General features: G+C 45.3%; 1 protein-coding gene across 1 annotated transcript; it reads left to right on the top strand.

The window, feature by feature from the left end:
* Positions 1–2,155: 2,155 nt before the first annotated feature.
* ptpn9a (protein tyrosine phosphatase non-receptor type 9a) lies at positions 2,156–21,348 on the top strand. Its single transcript, XM_030096639.1, has 13 exons — positions 2,156–2,785; positions 9,172–9,315; positions 12,061–12,150; positions 13,527–13,651; positions 13,956–14,061; positions 14,634–14,744; positions 15,351–15,667; positions 15,755–15,842; positions 16,599–16,668; positions 17,600–17,678; positions 18,008–18,158; positions 18,453–18,660; positions 18,775–21,348. The coding sequence occupies exons 1-13, from the start codon at positions 2,753–2,755 to the stop codon at positions 18,963–18,965; spliced, it is 1,713 nt and encodes a 570-aa protein (XP_029952499.1). The 5' UTR covers positions 2,156–2,752; the 3' UTR covers positions 18,966–21,348.

Raw genomic sequence — 21,348 nt, forward strand, 5'->3', positions numbered from 1 at the left:
TGAAATGTGCTGGATTAGAGAGTTTGACTAATTAAATTGCATTATTGTTGCATTATTGCAGGCGACTCCTACAGAAATCCTTGCTCCTATTATTAGTTATTTCCTTTCACTTCAGTTGATGCACTGCTGATACATGCATTATTGACTCAGATGAAGCCGAGCTGTAAATCTTCAGCACGAGCTACGGTGACAAGAACAGCTTTCCATGTGGAGTTTGCATGTTCTCCCTGGGTATGCATGGGTACAGTGTTCCTCTGTGGCCTCCCTCCCCTGCCGGTTGACTCTGGAAGCACAAAGCAGACTGATCGGTGGTGGAGAGAACTTTCAACAAGATCATTTCCAGACGAACGTCAGTGGAATCCAACAGAAACGCTTCTGAATGAGAGCTGAGAGCTCTTAGTCACACACATCCTGAGAACACGGCTGGAATTAAACACATTCTGAGAAAGAACATTAAAAAAAATTCTCTAAATCTACTGCTACTGAAAAGCTGCTAAAGCAGTTTTTTTTTTTAGTTTAAAAAGGTTTGACAAGTATTCATAGATAATTATGTTAATAGCTGCTATTAACATTATTATCAAACACACAGTAATAATTGCTTTTTTTAAAAAAGATAATATTAACAGCTCCACATCTGCATCAAAAACCTTCATCATCAGTAAATAAACATTGAAAAATATATATTTTTCTGGTGCAAAAACATGTTTAAGCTGCCTTATAGGAGGACAGAGTCCTCAGGAGTTGTAGTCAAATACATCTACTGCTATAGGACTTAAACTGTACTCAGTGTACATTATGTATGTTATGTCCAATGTTGGGCAAGTTACTTTTAAAAAATGATTAGCCATAGCTACGAGTTACTTCTTAAAAAATGTAACTGAGTTAGTAACTGAGCCACAATTTGGATCCGCTCTGAATGGAACTTTAAGATGAACGTTGAGTTATTCATTATAGCTAATGAAAGTGGTGAATTATAGTCATGGAACCGCCCCTCATGTTACTGTCTGTAACGGTAACGGCGTTGTAACGCTGCGAAAAGCAATTAGTTAGATTACTCATTAAACACTGTTTATCCTAACGCAGTTACTCCCATCACTGATTAAGTCTCAAAGTGCATTATGCCATGTTATATTACTTATTGCACCTTTAAAAGCACTGAGACCCTGAGATCATCGCAAACAAACTGGAACTAGCCTCAAAGCCCTGCTGTCATGGTGACTTTGTAAAAGCACACACAATGCAGCAGCTATAGAAGAAGCTTCAAGGACATTTCACCATATTTTGTACCAGAAAGTTTTTTTTAATTGGCTTTTTGTTGAGGTTGCAGGCATTTTCTGAAGTAGCTTTATGGTTTGTGTAAAAAAATATAGACCCTTTCATCATGTATACTCTTTGCCACAACAAAGAAAAAACTTTGGAGTCTAAATATAAAAGTTCTTGAGACACTATTTTTCCAGTCTGGTCCAGTCAAGATGAAAGTGGACAGCATGCTGACTCAACACTGCCACCTAATGTGCAACAGTGGAACAACTTGAAGCGTACATGGTGCCCCTTTAAGTATGAGTAAAATTACATAATGAATAGGAAAAAAAAAAAAATAAAGGCACAAGTTGCACACAGTGGGACAGTGATTAGTGCTCATTGTGAAAAATCCTCAATTTTATTTTACCAACAAAATCTGAAGCTGATTTTTGACCCTGGAATTAATTGATAATGTGTAAATGTGACTGTGTCTGTCTATATACTTGTCTGTCTATCTGTCCAAGTAAGCTACAACAGTAATTAATACAATGCATGTATTTGTAATTTCATACCACAAACATCAACTATCTAGTTTTATGAAAACAGCAAAACACTAATTAACATTAACTTTAATGCAATCAAACTTGAATATCAGCTCATACTATAGGAATCGTAAGGTTTGGTGTGCTTCAGAGCGCTCCCGGTCCTCAAAATGTTGATTTTTCTAGTTTGGTTTTCTTATTTTTCTCTATTTATTTATTTTTATTTTCATTTTTTTATGAATGAAGGCGGAGGTCAGCGAGCCTGTGTCATTTTCTGGTTCCAGCCAGCAGGGGGTACAGCAACATGCAGAAAGAACAGCCCACAGGCTCTCTCATTGTTCAGCGTGTGTGTGTGTGTGTGTGTGTGTGAGACTCTCTCACACAGCATAAAGGCGACGTTCAGAGCTAAAAACTTGCGATTCATGGCATGGAGGAGTCAGCGGGCAGCTGCAGCCCTGCGGTCCGTGCCAGGTCGGGTGGATGAGCTGCAGATCGTTCTCTGAACTCAACGAGCGCAAGCAACAAAAAAAAAGAAAAAAAAAAAAAAAAGAAAAACCTCGTCTGGCTGCTCGAGTGTTGTCCTCCTTTTTTTCTCCCCCTTTCCCCGTCTTATTTTCCTTCTCCTCGGTGAAACCTGACTCAAGATCTGCGGCTGATCCGTCTACTTTGGACGGCAGATTCATTATTTTTTATTTTTTTGCGCTAATTGGCTCGCGTGGTTTTTTTTTTAATCAAACAGCAGCAGCAGAGAAGGAAAAGCTCAAACTGCAGCTTTTTCAGATGCCTTCAACTTTGCGCGAGAGGGACAACCCCTAAAGCCCCGTTTTTTTGTTTTTTTTTTTTACACGAGGGGGACACACACACACACGCATATCCTCACACGCACACGCACAGGCATCTCCGTCATCTCCTCACTTCATGAAAAGGACGCGTCTCGGCAAAAGGTGATCGCAGATCTGACGGGAATCATGGCAGCTACGCTATCGGCGGAGGAAGAACAGGTAGGCCTTCACATTCTGTGCGTGTGTGTGTGTGTGTGTGTGTGTGCGCGTCTCTCTCTCTCTCTCTCTCTCTCTCCGTTGGATCTGTTCAGCGGCTCTACCTGGAGCCATTCCGGCCCGGTGCGCTGCGTGTGCGCGCCGCGGCGGGCCCGTGCGTAATGGTGGATCTGTTGCGAAATGGTCCCGAAACGCAGAGCGGAAACATCGTATCGATTTCTGGCGCATTACTGCTCGGCTCGCATCCCCGCGGCGGGCTGCGACGCGGGCCGAGCTGGCTCCGGTCCGCCGCGATGCGAGCCGGGCTACGGACTCCGGTTTTACCGGAGGGGGGGAATGGAGTGTGTGCTTGTGCGTGTGGCTGCCAGATTCCTCATTTGGGTCATTCAGAAATACGTTGTTTACAGTAGAAACTTGGCCGAGCCTTTATGTGGAGGCTGTAAACCCCTCGCTGTGCAGATTTATCCACCTTCTTCTAATAGAAACACTCATAACCATCTCCCTTCACGAACACTTCGTGCTCATCCTTTCATTAAAAACATCCCTGTTGGAGAAGATCTGGGCTTAACACTACAAAGCCAAAGATAAAACTTTATTTTCGTTATGTTTTCTCTAAGTTGTTCAGCTCTGTTGATTTAATAATAGAAAAATCTCAAGATGAATGTGATAAACTCAATTTAAAGCTCATGAGGTCAGAGTTAGAAGAAGAATGTAGCATCTGAACCTGAAATGAATGAGATTGTGATCACGGCACCAGAAGGAATTGGATGATCAGTTATTAAGATGATGTCCAGTTCCAGGTTTCCAGCCCTGAATAATGTGTTTTATGTTGGTGCTTGATTATTATTGACTTATGATCCAAACCAAACCACTGCAGAGGTTCGCCGTGGCCTTGAAGAAATCAATATAGGTTTTCTTTCCTGGGTTGTGCCCTTGGAAGCATGATGTTAACAGGATCTCATTGATATCGACTAATACAACCTTGAAGCTGATTATTTTTAATCGTTTTAGGATATTGGTATTAATAAGGTAAGCTGATGTAAACTTTTAAAGGTGCTGAATGCTCAATTTTGCAGGGTAACATGGAATGGCACCACTGTTTTTCACCTCTTTTTTCTCAGAGTTGGTCTTGTCTGTTCCATGCTTGGTGAAATATAATGATCTACTTTTGCTCCCCTGTTGTCAAGGACAATATCCTCCAATCACAGGCGCACAAACAGCAGTGAATTAGATTCACCAGTTAACCGCCAAAAAGCATGTTTTTGGAGTGGAATCTGAAGCATACAGCGGAAAAAAAAAACCTCATGTGACCACAGGGAGAACATGTAAACTCCCGAGAGAAACCCTCTCCAAGCCCAGAATCAAACCGTGGATCTTCTAACTGCACCGGCAGTCTGAGGATTGTCGTCCGAGTCAAACAGCAGCCATTCTTCATCCTTTACATTTTCTTTACTGTCATTGGAGAAAGTGAAAGTAGAGCTTCAGCCGAGCTGAACGTCTGCTGAGTCAAAGTAGCGTCATGCTAATGCTAACAACAGGCCTGCAATAAAGGCCGTACTGATAAAAACATGCACGTTATATTGCTGCACTTTGTGCCGATGTCAAGTAAGTGACAGTTCCAGCCAGAGGTAGAGTCGGGTTTATCCGGGACGTTAATCTAGACGTGTGCTCTGGGGACGTTTTCCAACTGTGTCACCGTTTCTGTTTCACAGTGATGATAATTTTCTCAACTCCGTGCAGAATCTCAGCCACCCTGGACGCGATGGGCGCTGTATCGGTAGAGCAGCTTGACGATGTTGAGCCTCTTTATCAGGAAGGTTTCATCAGAAGAACACGTGAAACCTTTCGCATGAAAAGGGAGGCACTGGGATCAAATCAACGCGGCTCAGATGATTTTCCTCCAGAATCCCCCCTGGGTCATTCTTTGAACTGTAGTGTAAGTCCACCTCCAGACTGCTGAGAATACACGAAAGAGACGCTTCTCAGGATAATACAGAGCACTAAAACTGTGTTTAAACATTCATGAAGTCGGGCGTTTCGACGCTCTTCTGACTTGCTTCAGTTTCAGCCACGAGTTCTCGACGTCCGACGGGTTGAATCTCAGCTCGCATCAGCAGCAGACGACCGTATGATACGAAGCGCGAGCCGTTCGGCGACTCGGTCTCCTCGGCGCTGGCCGTGCCCCGTGCGCTCTCTCTCCTTCCTGCTGACTCCTCTCATCATCTGGACAGCAGAAAGCTCCTTATCTGCCTACTCCATTTCCTGTGTGAGCCAGGGCCCCCGCTCGGGTACCGGACGCCCTCATTACATCTAGTGTGTGTGAGGAGGAGGGGGGTGTTTGGGTGGAGAGTGTGTGTGTGTGTGTGTGCAGTGGGGTAGCTCTCCTGGGAGCATGCATTGGTGTAGTGGAACTTCATTCTGAAGGCAGCTGTTAAAAGCATTTCCACTCCACTCGGGGGGGTGAAGGGGGGGGGTTTATGAGTTACAGAGTGCATGTGTCTATCATGTGCTTTAGAGAAAGAGCATGTGTGTGTGTGTGTGTGTGTGTGTGTGTGTTGAGCGTACTCCCAGGAAGCGGCAGAGTGAGAGAAAGTAGGGAATGGGGAGATAGTGACGTTATTGACTTCCTGTTTTGGTATTGACTCGTGCCAAATGGGATCCAGTGAAGTGAGGCGAAGCCGCCGGGCAGCAGCAGGCCTGCGTTTGTAAATAGATGAGCATGGCATTTCTCATCGAATGGACTGTGTCGCTGAGAAGATGTCCGCAGCATGGTGGTGTAACAGCGGCACGGTCATAAACATTCCCACTTTTTCTCAATTTGCTCAAACGTGAACGAAAGATGCATCGTTTCAGCCCGTCCTCCCTGAAACCCCGCCTTCTTCCGATTGGCCGCCTTCCACTTTGCCTCGTCGTACGCCGTATCAAATGCTGGTAATTTGACCCCAGCCTCGTTACCTTTTCGCCTCTGTGTCAGGATGAAGACGGCTGTAATAGAAAATCAATGGCAAGCTGATGCCCGTTTGTTCAATGAGTGCCGTTCTCTGAATGCATCGCTGAACCCTCTGCTCAGACGTCATCCACACAGAAATAACTCAGGCAAGAGCGCCATTGATTTTGAAAAGTTTAATGAATGAAAAGTCACGTTACTATGACGACGCAGATCTACAGAAGGACAATTAGGAATCATCAGATATTGTAAAGTATGCTGCTAGTAATAAGGAAATGCAGCATGAAGCAACAATATAAATATGTTCTGTTATGAGAATCGATTGTTCCAGCACTGTGGGCAGCTGTAGGAGGAAACCAGGAAGATTTAGGGTTGTGGGATGACATCGAGGTTGTAGGCAGCAAATATATACAGAGATGAGCGACAGCTAAAAGAGACACACAGTGTGGTGTTGGATGAATATTGTGTTCCACAAACATTAATTATTCAAGGTTATTATATCTAATGAAATCTTAATTCCCACTAAGTAATCATGAGTGATTTGAAAAGCTGACTATGAACATCCCACATCGTGTACCAGCGGTGATTTTTTTTTTTTTTTTCCACCAAGGGCTCGTGTTTTTGTCGCTTTGGCTGAATGTCCTCCGGCTTTATTGAGAAAATCCAGTCATGTGAAGATATCAGTGAGGAAAACTATAATTAATCTCTTTGCATGTGCAAGAAGGAAAAAAAATGCATGCAAATGACAAATGCAAATTACTGAGGATGAGATGAGAGAACATGTCATTTTATGTTCAGGTATACTTCATTAATTATGGCCTGAAATGCTATCATTAGAAAAACAGAACCCCAGGTAATACACACAGTTTGCAGCTATGATCAGGCGTTACAGTGAACATATTCTTTCTTATACTGCCTCGCTTGTCTTATTGAAACATATTTCAAAGCACAAGAATTGATATATTTTGGCACTCATATATGAACTATATAGTATGTTATCACAGCACATTGACATGAGGAGGAAATGGGTGTTTTTTTTTTTTTTGTTAAAGTGTGAGTTTGTTCTCGGGTCTGTCTGTACTCACACTTGGCTCTGATGTCTTTGTGGTTTCCTGTGGCAGTTACATTTTGTACCTGTGGGCCTTTTGGTTTTGGAGGGTAAGACCCCCCACCCCCCCACCCCCACCCCAGTACAACAGGTCCAGACCACACTGCGTCCAATCAATTAATCACTGGCACTCTCTGTTGACACCACCGCCGAACAAGCCTGACAACAAACAGGATTATGTAACGTCAGCAGCGTGTCGGAACGCTGCGGCCTGAAGCGTCTCTGTCGGCGCCGAGAACGGCCTGCGACCACATATACAGTAACCCCCCCCCCCGCCTCCCAGCTTATTTAGATCTGTGTCTGGCAGCATGCGCTGGAATTAAGTGCTCTCAAAGTGAACATTCAAGAAGTGGAAGGAAAAACTCTCCGGCCGGCCCAGCAAATATTTATGCATCCTGCAGGAATTGAGCAAGTCGCTCCTCGGCAGCAGCCGGTCTTTCGCCGCGCTCCGGTATGCTATCATGAAAACAAAACTGGTTCATCCTCAAATTCCGCTCGGACGGAAATGGCCCCCAGTGTGGAAAAAAAAAAAACCCCAAACATGACTGGCTGCTGCAGGAACAGAGGGTCAGTGCCTGAGATGGCAGTCTGTCCTTAAAAGGCGAGAGAGAGGAGCTGTCTGAGCGCCGAAGCCTTGGAAACCTGAGCCTACCTGACAGGAAGTGGTCTTTGGTCGACACCGGCGGATTAACGCTTCGTGGTGCAACGACGGACGCTTTAAGTCAAATATGTGCAGCGCCAGGTGAGTTTTCCTTATGGCAAAGCGCAGCCTCACACCTTTCTCTGACCTTAAACAACCTTTTCAGGTGGGGAACAAAAACCAAACTTTTCATGGTCAGAGAGTGGATATTAATATAGAGAGGATTAAGACTGAAAAGAAACGCATTATAGCAGCGGTTGAGTTTTAATTAATAATTTGTCTGGTTCTCCGATGCATGGAAAGGCTGAGGTTCCAGGACAGCCCGGCCCATGAGAGCGGGGTGTGGGCCGGCCTCGGCCCCGGCCCCGGCCTCGGCCCTGTCAGGTGCAGCCGCCGTCGCCCCCTGCATGCTGAGCAGAAGCCTCTGAAAGCGCTGGCTTCTCTTCAGGACAGACACTGGCGTCCTGTCTTCGAGGCGCGGCGCTCGTCACTGATCGTTTTTGTATTCCCGAAGAGCGGCGGATTCCCAGAGCTTGACTTCCTGTCTCCCATGAACGCCCCGCCGCCACTGCGCCCGACCAGAGAAGCGGAACCCTGTGTTTAAAGCGCCGGCTTTCATCGCCTCCTGCGTCGCCTTTTTTCAGGATTCACTGGGTGCTGACTGTGTGTGTGTGTGTGTGTGTGTGTGTGTGTGTGGTGTGTGTGTGTGTGTGTGTGTGTGTGTGTGTGTGTGTGTGTGTGTGTGTGTGTGTGTGTGTGTGTGTGTGTGTGTGTGTGTGTGTGTGTGTGTGTGTGTGTGTGTGTGTGTGTGTGTGTGTGTAACTGCTGGTTGCTTACAAGGCGTGTGGACGGCCTTTATGGAAACAGGGCTTTAAAGGAAGTTTGCTGCTCTGTAGGTTTTAATGATATAAACAGTGGATCGGCTCCACAAAGGAGTTCACCTCATTGTTTGCTTCGCATTTGTCTCTCGGCTTCACATCATTGTTTTCAGCCACTTCTGAACCAGTGGAAGCCCCTCGGCGTTTGGCCTGCTCGGCACCGAACGGCACGTAGACGGCCTCAGAACCAGAACGCCAGGTGTTTCCCTCACGGGGCTTCATGTAGACCACAAGGTGTGGGAGTGAGTTGTGAAGGTAGCGATGCCGCCTCGTCATAACGGCAGTCGCTGTTTTTAGCCGTTTTCCACCCTGCGCTGCTCTTCGGGGGTTCTTTCCTGTGGATTTCACAAGGCGCTGACTGGAAACGTCAACCGAAACGTGTCAGAAGGGCTCATGTAAGAATTACCCAGCCAATTAATCATGTCCTCCGGGGGAAAGTTCTGGTTTCCACACAAACAAACCTGCCTTAGAATCTCACAGCCGTCTGTACCGTGTTGCCAGCATGAAACTGCTGCCTTGCTTTATGTCTCGCCAAACGCCGGCTGCGCCGGTGGCTTTACGGACAAGTTGGCGTTCAGCAGGGCACCTCCTTCTCTCCAAGGCCGTATTCACGTATTTTCTGCGTTCCGTTCGTCGTCAACACCGTCGTGGACGTCTCCCCAGGCCATGAAAGAGCGCTGAATTATTCTGTGGGGCCGCAGATAGCGCTTCCTGTGAGGATGTATCAAGTTTAAAGCCCAGTTTCACTTCCTTCCCTTTTTGACCCCGCGATTATGAGAGGACAAAGTTTGTGACAACATCTGTGTCTGTTTTCAGGCCACCAGGCAGTTTCTGGAGGAAATCAACAAGTGGACCAGTCAGCATGGAGTGTCACCGCTGTCCAGGGAATTGGCCGTCAAGTTCCTCATGGCTCGCAAGTTTGACGTCCTCCGAGCCATCGAGCTGTTCCACAGCTACAGGGTGAGGAAGGCTAGTAGCCGCTGTTCGATTCCTTTTAAGAAAGCTCAGCAACATGCCATGAACGTCAAGCTGAAATGCTCAAAAAGCTGTTGTTTAATTGACCAGGCGCCAGAAAGCCTGTAATTTGACACAAGCTTCATTTTCTGAAGGCAGAACCAGATGACCGTATCAGGAAACCTGTGTCAAGTTTCAAACTTGTGAGGCTGAGAATTGTCATTTAATTGAGTTTTTGTTCATATTATTATAAAAACATCAAACATTCCAACACTGTAAATGTGACAGAAATGGTTCTCTTTAACTTCGTTGAACCACAAAATCACCAAATAATGTCAGATCAGCTGACTCAGGAAAAAGCACAAAATACCATTTGTCCTTTTTCGCGTTGTTTCAAAAGACTACACCCACACAACCGGCACGCTGAAAGGCCTCAAAACATTTCTGCAGCAGATACAGAGTAATTAAAGTTCCATTTTGGAAACAGAAGAAGAAGCGAGCGCGGGGCCGGTGCGTGTGGAGGCTCCTCGCTACGCCCACAGAGCTCAAACACAAGGCCTCGCTCTCTGAACATGCTTCTTCAGAGGCTGCAGCCAGGCAGGAGATCGCCTCAGCAGATGCATCACAAACCTCAGGCTACACACACACACACACACACACGGAATTACACACTGGGCGGATATTTGGAGGAGCAGCATGCAGGCCGTTTCACCCTCTCCAAGAACTTGTTCCTTTGCTCAGAAAATGTTCAAAACAAAAGGATTATTGCCGGGCAGAGCGGAGGTTATTGAATTAGGCTAATAGAGGAAATGAAATCTCACATGCTACACAATGTCAACACTAGAATACAACTGGATTCGATTATCCAGCGTGTGATGAGGTTTTTAATGTCAACGTTGGCTTTCGAAGCATGCGAGACACACGAGTAACAGCCGTGTGAGTACCGCCGATCCTGCTTGTGTTGCACTTCCTGTGTGTGTGTGTGTGTGTGTGAGACGCTATTAGCTTTCTCCTCTGAGAGTAGGAAGCATTTCTGATGTACATCTGGTGGAGCTGTGAGTGTCTCCTCCAGAGCGGGGACTCAAGGACGGGGCCCGATCGAATGTAAGAGAGGAAATATGTCCGCCTGCCACATGTCACCCAGACTGCAGGTGGTGACCTTGGCCGTGTTATTTCCATCAAACTGGAAAAGGATGATGGGAATGAAAGCCCCCCGGGCCGGAGCGGCAGCGGCAGCTCCTGTTTACTTAATGAAGTGAAAAGAGATAATGGCTCAATCAAGACCTTCCCCTCTCGGCTGGAAGCGGTCGGCGGGGAGTTGAAGATGAAAGTCTCATTTTTCCCCCTTATTAAACGGTGTGTAGCGGTTGCGTGTGAAACGTGGGGCAAGTCTCAAACACGAACATATTAACATTATGGACCGAGTTCATCCAGCCTGCCCCTGGTCTGGGCTTCACTGGCTTCCACTCTCAGCTCCTTTTCACCACTCTGCTTGTGAGTAAAGTCACTCCAGCAGTCATCAAGTCGGGCTCTTGTCTCCAGAAGCGAATAGGCGGCCTGCGCGAACGGCGACTCATTCACCAATGCCTCGGAGTGTGACTTTGAGAGGGATTAGCGTCCCCTGCCCGGTCACAGTTCATTTAACTGGGTTTATTGCTGTGTCAGAGCCAGGACGGAGGCTGGGGACAAGTCGTTTGTCAGAACAAACTGAGGGGGGGGAAAGTTTCCGTTGTGCCGCTTGTTTGGGCACAGAAACATGGAGCGGTGCCTCAAATCTGAGGCTGATCAGGTCCGTGGATTTTTAAATGTTATGTCCACACGTCATCAAAAGAAGAGCAGACCCAGAGTGGTTAAAAAGTGATCGTTATGTGAATTGTAAGACTGTTCTCAGTCCATTTTGGATAAGGACACTATTGTGATAACAAAATTCCTTCTTTAAATAGCCGGCCACGTTGTCCTTCTCCCTAGGGACACTTTTAAAGAGCATACCGCACAAACAGGAAACGAAAAGGGGATCATGTTATACAGTATAGCCAGAGAAATGCTTCACGTTTGGAAATATGCTTATATAACGAGCACAAAAAAAAAAAAAACCAAAAGAGGAAATGGCTAACTGATCAGCGACGGCTGAATCTCCCTGCTAGCGCAACGTTTTCGCGGTACGAGAACCAGACGTGGTGGCAGTGTTGAGGAACTTTGATCAGTCTTTTTATGGCCGCAGGTTTATCGTCTATATTCAGCTCCAGTTCAGTTCAGCGTCTTAAAACTGCACTGATCTTGCATCTTTATGAGAAAATATATTTTGAAATAGACATGGAGGCAGATCATTCACTGAAGGCGGCAAACAAAAGAGAATAAAGACAGAGATATTGGCAGCGATAGAAGAAACGGCAAAGAAAAGCAGAATCATTTTTCTTCATTTCAGGTGGAAAATTTGTTAAAAATGAAAAACGAAATGTCCTCAAAGCACCCCGATTGAAAGTAAATCACAAAGTAGAGTGGTAGGCTGAAATAAAGCCTCGACCTGAAGAGTAAGTTCAAGAACTCCCACACAGCCGCCTCGGTGGTAAGAAAAAGAAGGAAGAGGGGGCAGAAAAAAAGGAGTGGAAACCTCGGAGAGGGATCCTCCTGGCAGCAAAGTCAGCCGGCTGATTCTCTATTGTTCAGAGAGGAGGAATTTGCCTCGGAGTGACGGGGCTATTATATTTACCCCGCGGCCCGACCTCACCTGCTGTGATCTGTTCTCTCCAGGAAACGCGTCTTAAAGAAGGAATTGTCCGACTGCAGCCTCAGGAGGAGCCTCTGCGCTCGGAGCTGCTCAGTGGAAAGTTCACTGTGTTGGTAAGAGACTCGCTGAAATCTCCCCCACATGTGGCCCGGCTTAGATGGAAAAGTCCAGGCCAAATCCTAGATTACAGGACTTTTTATTACAGTTTCCCTACAATAAATAAATGAAACTCTGGATTAATACCAGCAGAAGCACTGTCTGCGTGCTGCTCTGTACCGATGAGACTATGGATGGCACAACAGTCTGACTTAGAAATTAGAAAATTGAACATTATAAGATTTGGGGAAAATTAAAATAGCTAAGTCATTTGTATTGGATTAAAAATATGACATATTTCATATGTTATGTCTTATAACGTCTCCCAGTTTTCAACATTTTGATTTTGTTTTAGATAAGCAAACTCATGCAAAGGTTCAGTCTGGTCACTTAACTAACAAAGGCCTGAAAATAATCCAGAAACAACCGTCTCATGTGGTCATTAAATCTAAAATTCACAACTTTCATCTTTTTAAGAATATTGTTTTTAACCCATATGATCCTAAAAGCTGACATGATCTGACACACATGCTAATAGCATTATAGTTTCTTTATTTAAGCATGAAATAATGTGATTTTACTGAAATGAAGCAATTTTTGAATAATGAGGCAACACCTTTTTTTTTTTCTTTTTGGTGTTGCAAGTCACTGATGTTTGAAGTGGGTTTCCTGTGCCAGATAAATTTAGCCTTTTGTCACTCAAATTTCAGCCGTAAAAGATAAAAAGTCCCCCTTCAAGAAAAACGCACACACACACACACGCACATGCTCACACACACACACACACACACACACACACACACCCTCTTTCCTGTGTTTCCCTTCTTCCTTCCCCTCTGACGTGCCCCGGTGGCGTTGATGCTGCACATCCTCTGGTCTGACGTCTGAGCTCTCCAGCCTCAGCAGCGGGCTTCATATCCTGTCTGGGGTATTTTTAGCCCTCGTGCCAGAGAATACGAGCTTATTTACTTACAAAGGACGGTTCCGGAGTATCTTTGGTCAGCAGCTTCGATCCAATAAAGCCTCTGTGGCTTTCTTTCTTCTTTCTTTCTGTAACGGCCGCTGTCCTCACACTGCTCAGCTTTCTTGATTGTTTAAGAGGAAAAGAGTTCAGGGAGGGAGGACTCAGTCCGACCTGCAGCATCATGACGGACATCATTTGTTCTTCCAGCTGAATTGTTGACAGGCCTCCTTCACCCTGGCATCCAGCCAGAAACCAGCATTTGGACTAAAGTGCCCCCCTGTGGTCACTGCTTATGCCTCTTTTTTTTTTTTTTTTTTAATTTCTTTCCTACCAGTTTCCATTTGGGTGTTGTTGTAAAAGTAAAAACCAGTGAAACTCCTTCAAGAACCACCTGATCTTCACTGAACGGTTTGTGTTTTGTATTGTCAGAGTGTTCGAGACCCGTCGGGAGCTTCCATCGCCTTGTACACAGCCAAACTCCACCACCCCAACAAGACGGGGAACCATGTGGTGCTCCAGGCCCTCTTCTACCTCCTGGATCGGGCTGTGGAAAGGTAAACTAAGCAAAATCACCTGGATGCAAATAATGCAGCTACAGTTTTTAGAAGAAATCTTTATGAAAAGAAATGGAAAAAAAAAACACTTTGTCACAGGAAGCACTTGAAAAGTTTAGTTTTCTTATTAATTCTCCTCTGTGGATCCCAGCTGTCGGTAACAACATCTTGTAATGTTGCTTCAGTTCATTCAGTTTAACTCATGTTTGTTGACTTGCTTGCTTAGCCATCCCTTCACTTCTTTTTTTTTTTTTTTTCTTGCCTCATCTGTCACATCTCTAAACAGCTTTTTGTCTCTCTGCAGCTTTGAGACTCAGAGGAATGGCCTGGTGTTCATCTACGACATGGCGGGCTCCAACTACACCAACTTCGAGCTGGACCTGAGCAAGAAGATCCTCAACCTGCTCAAGGTTTCAAATCCGCCTGCACTCTCACGAGACCCGTGCCTGGTTATCACTTCCCCGCTGAGCCTCGTCCTTTATCCAGCGACGAGGCGGATTGATTCGAACGTGAACGTGTCTTCCAGGGTCTAAGTGCATGTCCAAAGGCCAAAATGAATGGCTTTTACAAAGAGGTTGACAAGCTGGGGAATTATTTAATCCATACGCCTTGACCGTGTGATGCTCCGAGTGGCGCTTGTTTTGGACGCCTCGATTTCCACTCCGTCTGAGTGAGTTATGCTTTCAGGACGTGGCGGCTGGAGTCGGCGACGGCGCTCACCCGCGTGGCCACATCAGCAGCAGAGGCCTCTGCTTTGTGCCACCTTATCGATCTGAAAAGATTAAGCGGAGCAGCTGGAATGAACCCAGTGGGAGCACCAAGAAAGAGAGAATGATATATGTTTGAACTGTTTCTGGTTTATTCTCAGAAAGATGGAAGTTTTGTTTTGCAGGAAATAGTTTGAACACGGATGAACTGATTATGTTTAAGTTGATAAAATGAAGCGGTTCATTGTGAGTGTTGCTGTCTGTGTGCCCACCAGGGGGCGTTCCCTGCCAGGCTGAAGAAAGTGTTGATCGTCGGGGCTCCAGTTTGGTTTCGAGTGCCATACAATCTGCTCAGCCTGCTCCTCAAAGAGAAGCTGAGGGAGAGGGTGAGTGCCGCCCGCCTGATGCAGCTCCGTGTTTGACTTTTTCCAGACAGAGTAAACCTCCAACCCACGGAGTGTTTGAGCAGGTGACTCAGTGTCCCTGACTGCAGCCGGCGATGGCCTGTGGAAGAAATCCTGTAATCACTCATCCATCCTGTTGCCTCACGCATGCCGGGCATGTTAATGCACGAATTACCGGAATCGATAACGCTTCCACATTACTGCCCTTAAAGAATTGGATTTGCATGGATTTCTCTGGAGACTGTGTCATTGTGACGGGCTCCATCTGCGTGAAGCAAGACTGAGGGGAAAAAATGAATGCTCACTTCCAGTTACTCTTGTTTTTAAAGACAGAAAATCTTCAATCTCCTTTTAACTTTTTACAGGACACAGCTAATCAGATTGATCAGATATGCTGGAAGATATAAAACTGACCTTATTTCACAGCATAGTTAAATCTACAAGTCATTTCTAAAAAGCTTTCACAATCCTGCTGTCTCATCCCCGTCACCACGAGTCACCGCTGGAAGTAACCTGACCCGTACAGACCTGAACTCCATGAGTCTGTGTTTAGGAGCCTTAAATGTCGTCTTTTCTCCCCCACCTCAGGTTCAGATGGTGAAAATGGCCGACCTGCGCCAGCACCTGCCCAGAGACTGCCTCCCCCAGCACCTGGGGGGCCTGCTGCCTCTGGACGCCTACAGCTGGAACCAGCAGCTGCTGGCGGGCCAGAACGGCCGGGTGGACCCCGTGGACGAGCTGGTGGGCATCCCCCTGGAGGACTCCTCCATCCACGTCCCCGGGCCCGAGTCCATGCGCCCGCAGGAGCTGCTGACGCACCTGGGCCGGCTCCAGCGCTCGGGCATCCACCAGGAGTACGAGGAGCTGCGCAAAGAGGCGCCGCCGGGAACCTTCCACTGTGCACAGTGAGCGCCCGGGCCCGGCCTCGCTTCACGGCGCGATTGTCGTAGTCGTCTTGCAACCGTGAACCTCTCCTGTTTCTTTGACCCCAGAGCGGCCTACAATCAGGAGAGGAATCGCTACGGAGACGTGCTGTGCCTTGATCAAACCAGAGTTCGTTTGAAACCCAGAAGAAACGAGGTGAATCTCATCACATCTAATTGCCGTTGACGTCCGTGTCAAATGCAGAACGATGCCAGTTCCTTTCATGGTTTCTCTCAGCAGCCAGGAAATGTGCCAGGTTTCACAAATTCAGTAAACACATTTATATTTAATGGACACGTTGGCTTTAATGTGGTTTGATTTGTCCCTCAAATCAAAATACTTTGTTCCAAACATGAAAAGCTGGATTTTTCATGCATGTTAAAAAATGGTCTCGACATCACAGGGTATTCTCTTCCTACATAAAGCCGCTGTGTTCCAGCTAAATAAACTATTTGTAACTTCCTGACTTGATGAAGTCCGTCGCTGTTCGTTATCGGTGTTTTGCAGAGACAAGCCAGAGATGAAGTGCAGACTAACGCACACTGCAATGGTACAAAAATAGCATAAAATGTACAATTTGAACTGTAGTTACTGGCAGATAGATTCTGGAGCTCCTCATATGACAAATCAAGTTTAGCATTTTGCCTCTGGTCTGCTGAGTCAGAGAGCTGAAGGAGTTGACGCTCGCATTAAGAGGAAGATAAAGTCTCTCCTAAACAACTGATAGATATCAGCAGTGTGGAGAGGTTCGTCAGATGAATTGGGTTCTATTGTACGAACGTCTCAAAATGAATTCAGCTGACTCGTACAGTGCGACTCAGATTTCATACTTTTCACCTTTACACTGACACAAACTTCAGATTTTGTACATTTTGTTTTCGTCTTTGTGTTAAAACTTTACTATTTTCACAGAGATCAGACTACATCAACGCCAGCTTCATGGACGGCTACAAGCAGAGGAATGCGTATATCGGTACTCAAGGTAAGACTGTTCAGGTTAATGCCCCAGAAGTAGTCATGAAAATAGGATAATCTGATAATTTGATTAAGGTCAGAGGTGGTGTAAAGTGTTGTGGGCCAATATTAGAACCTTGTGGTACCCCGGTATTAATTTACTTGGATTTATGAGGGAATTGTCTGAATCAAGATGTGATATTTGTCTAAGTAAGAAGTCAACGGTGGTGTATGCCTTGATATGTCAGTATGGTCTGGAAAGAGATTATTCCAAGGCTAGTTTGAATATAATAGTTTGAATGAAAATTCTTTGCTAATTGAAGTTCACTGGGGTTGTTTGTTTTGAGGTTGTATTGAAGACTGTCACAGTCCCTCACAGTCTGCAGGGATATGAAAGGTTCCGACTGCATTCAAAATCTTTTTTACATGGAATACTGACTTGTGAAAGTGTTGTACACACCAGGGGCCTCATTTATCATGAGTGTGTATGGTATTTACAGATGTGTGTATATTGAGTGTTCACGAGCATTCCAACGCAAAACATGGAATTCATCAACTTGTACTTATATGAAGGATGTGCATAAATGTAAGCACGACTCTGACCGCGCTTATCAGCCTTAGTTTGATGAATACAAGCAATTCAGTATAAATAAAGTCTGAGGAAACTGTCTCGATGTGAAAGAATAAAGTAGTGGCCTTCAGGATATTGCAGATGATTATTAAAGAGCTGCCAGGAATAACCAAGCTGGTTGTTTTTTTTTTTGTTTTTTTTTTTTTTTAATGAAAGCATATAATGTGTTTACACATGAAGAAGTAATATAAATTTGTTTGTATCACAGGTTAGCGTAACTCATTATTTTCCTCCACAGTGTGAGCCAGTGGATAACAGCCATTACACTGAGAACCGAGTTGCCTGTAGTCATTTCAAATTGTTTTTGATCTGGTGTCGCACTGTGCAGGGCCACTGGAGAGAACCTACGGGGATTTCTGGAGAATGATCTGGGAGCAAAATGTCCTTGTTATTGTCATGACAACCAGGTATTGGATTTGAAGATATTTTCCTTTATTTCTCAGAGCTGGTCAGAAGTATATTACCATTTCATTCGGTTCAATTCAGTTTTATTTGCACAGTATCAAGTACTAAACTGTCATCCTGGAGCACTCTATATTTAAATAGAATCCTATCTAGTCAGTCAGGAGTGATTCCAACCTCTGATTTAGATCAAACGGATGCAGAAAATAAAAAGATTTAATAAAAATAGAGGGGGGGAAACCCAACAGTCCCACTTGATCCAGCAGGGGCAATAGATGAAAAGGAAAACTCCCATTTAATGAGCTGATCAGCATGTTGCTGACTGACGCCGCAGGACCGACGAGGGCAGCCGGAGGAAGTGTGGACAGTACTGGCCCCTGGAGGAAGGCGGGCAGGAGGTCTACGGCCACATGGCAGTGGTGAACCAGAGGGTGGACCACCACACCCATTACAACCACACCACCCTGGAGCTGCACAACACTGAGGTACAGCCACAGGGTTCACTTCAGGCTCTGCTGCACAGATTGCCAGTCATCCACAGTGAGCTGAAAGTATTTTGTCATCACCAAAGAACTGCCGAGTCGAATCTAGAATGTTTTTATTTGTTTTTTTGCGTGTCCTCTTTGAAGGATGCTCGGTGCCGACTGTTCCAGTTCAGTCAAAGATCAGCGACTGATCATGTTGAAAAATAGGATATGCAACAGTACACTTCATAGTTCACAAACGCAAAGGACTTCTGGGTGGATGATGATTTCTCCCTCCTGTTTCTTTATATTCAGACATGTGAACAGAGACAAGTGAGTCACTTCCAGTACCTCAGCTGGCCTGACTACGGCGTTCCCACCTCAGCAGTGACCCTCATTGACTTTCTGGGAGCTGTGAAGAGGCAGCAGAGGAAAATGGTGAAGGCGCTGGGGCTCCAGTGGACGGGCCACCCGCTGGGACCCCCGATGGTGGTCCACTGCAGCGCGGGGATTGGGAGAACAGGTGAGGCCGTGACACTTTTCGGTTTTGCCATTTTCTTCCACAGATGCACTGAAGTCAACTTTCCAAGTGAATCTGACAAACTAAAGAAGTTGCGCTCCACCCTGCCGTTGCCAGGTACCTTCTGCGCGCTGGACATCTGTCTGTCCCAGCTGCAGGACGTCGGTTCGCTCAACGTGTGTCAGACGGTGCGGCGCATGAGAACACAGAGGGCCTTCAGCATCCAAACCCCCGACCAGTACTACTTCTGCTACAACGCCATTCTGGAGCACGCCCAGAGACAGGGCCTGCTCCCAGCCAACCAGTGAGCTCCCGGCCAGCCCTCCAGCCTCTGCCGCCGCCGACGCGTCCATCCCAAGCCATCTTGCGCGACCAATTAGAGAGAAGTGACCTCCTCGCAGCGGCCGTCTGTTTAAAAACTATGCCATTCTTTCCGGGGAGACCAACACAGGACAGAAACAATGGAAGGCCTTGATCGTTGACATGACATTTTAATGTGATTACATGTTGGGTAGCCGACAATGTGACGTTCTGTTTATGTTTCGCTGAACATATCTTCTAAAATACGTGGCAGAGTGAACCAACTGCCGGCGACTGGTGTCGTGTAGTTGTGTGTGTGTGTGTGTGTGTGTGTGTATGTATGTGTGTGTGTGTAGGTATGATGTGGCACATTGGGTGAAGATAAGTAAGGTTGGTTAACCTTTTTCTTTTATTTATTAGTCACTGGTGGCCCTTTAAAGGAACACTTCATCCCCACAATAAGTTTGTCTGCAGCTAAAATATCATTTCTCAAACTTATGACCACCACAGTCTAATAAAAGCCTGATTACCTGCTGCTGCTGCTGAAGTGCAACCAAGTGTTTCATGGTCAAATAAGGGTCCAGGGTTTGTTTGGTTTTTTTTACCCCTTTTACTCCATGGGTCCAAACCAATAACACTGAAGATGCAGGACTTATTTATGCTTTATGTGAAGTCCAATAAATTGTACAGATACTAAGCGGCCCTTTTGTTTGCATTGCGATCACTCCATGCAAATGCTCCGCAGAGCCTTGTCAGCAACTTTCCCACTAGGAAACAAAGCACGATGAGAATTTAGATCAGATATTTTTTGTTGATGGCTGATTTGTTTTTTCTTCAAACCATGACTGATGTATACCGTCAAAACAAATCATAACTTACTTTGCAATTTCTTCCTGTATTTTTTTTTTCTTTTTGACCAATTCACCCAGTCCCTAAAATCTTCTTGCCATTTTCGTGGAGGTATTAAACGTTCATTTTAACCAGACCCAAGAATGTTGCAAACAGGAAGTTCGATCTTTCCTCAAAGCCAGTAATCATGTGGTGTGACTGGGGGTCTCCACCAACTTCCCTCCTTGGAAAAATACAGATTTGCACCATCCAAATATATCGGTGGTGGAATTTTTGGAACATTGACATGGAATTTCTGCCCCTGTCGCCATTATGGGCAAATATAATGGGGGTAGTTGTCTTCTCCTGTGTCTGGAAAATGCTGCATTCACCATAATTACATTCTTAGACGGTACAATCCAGGTTTGCTTAGTTTCAAGTGTCAGACTGAACAGAGGTGACACTACCTTTTTTTTTGTCATTTTTCGGATGCATTCAGCTCTGCCACGGTTTAAAGGCATCCAAACTGACATGCCAGCCGACTCTTAATTGTATCTCCCCATGAGTCCACCCATAGCCAACACTTTCTTTTTCACCTAGACACTGACACCACATTGTCACCTCTGTCAAAAGTGCCATCTTACGTGAGTGATTGCGGAAATGTATTTAGAGGCTCCCCAAACCCACATCAAGCGCACACATCCTCACCGGTGTCAACGCAGTTTGTGCTGCAGTGACTTTGCCACTTGATCAGTTTAGACCTCACGAGTAGTGCAATACTTTTGTTTTTCTTCTTCTTTTTCTTTTGACACAAACCACACCTTAGCACTTTGAAATAACTCTTCCCAATGTGCTCTGGCGTTCGGATGGGAGGACCAATACAACGTACATGTAATTCTGTAGGTCTACATGTGATGCCGGGATAACTTGTCATTGTAAATTAAGTGATGCTTCAATATAAAACATAATGGAGTTTGCTGTAAACCTCTGCATAGAGCTTTATTTGGACAAGTCATGAGGATTTCACGGGGAAACCAGAAATTAGTGATGAAATAGCTGAATAAATAAGCACAAATCTGTGCCTACACCCTAGTAAGTCCTTCTTGGGCACTTGAGTCAGAAATGTAAGGATATTTTCGTTGTGGTTAAGCTCTACAGACTGTGGATTGTTATCCGTGCTTCATCTGGACCCAGTATCTTGCCATTACTCCAGAGTACATGTACAAAAGCTGTGTCTGTGTGTCATACATTGTTATGTTGTTGTCAGGTTAAAAAAAAAAAGTCTGCTTTACTACAAAATTCATATTGAATTTGCTTGTAGGAAAGCATTTTTCAGTCTGCCATCCTCATGTAATCTGATTTAAAATTATTGTTCCTTTCAATGGTGGACACGAAATGTGCTCGATTTTATTTTTCTATTATATTCAACAACTGTTTTCATACGATTACCCAGAACTATACAGTTATCGACATTAATTTTATATTTGTTCTTGTTATAACCTATTACTTTATCATTATTGATTCAAGCTATACTGTATCAAATACAAAGTACTTCAATGTGAA

The sequence above is a fragment of the Salarias fasciatus genome, chromosome 7 (genome assembly GCF_902148845.1).
Source record: "Salarias fasciatus chromosome 7, fSalaFa1.1, whole genome shotgun sequence".
Taxonomy (NCBI): Eukaryota; Metazoa; Chordata; class Actinopteri; order Blenniiformes; family Blenniidae; genus Salarias; species Salarias fasciatus.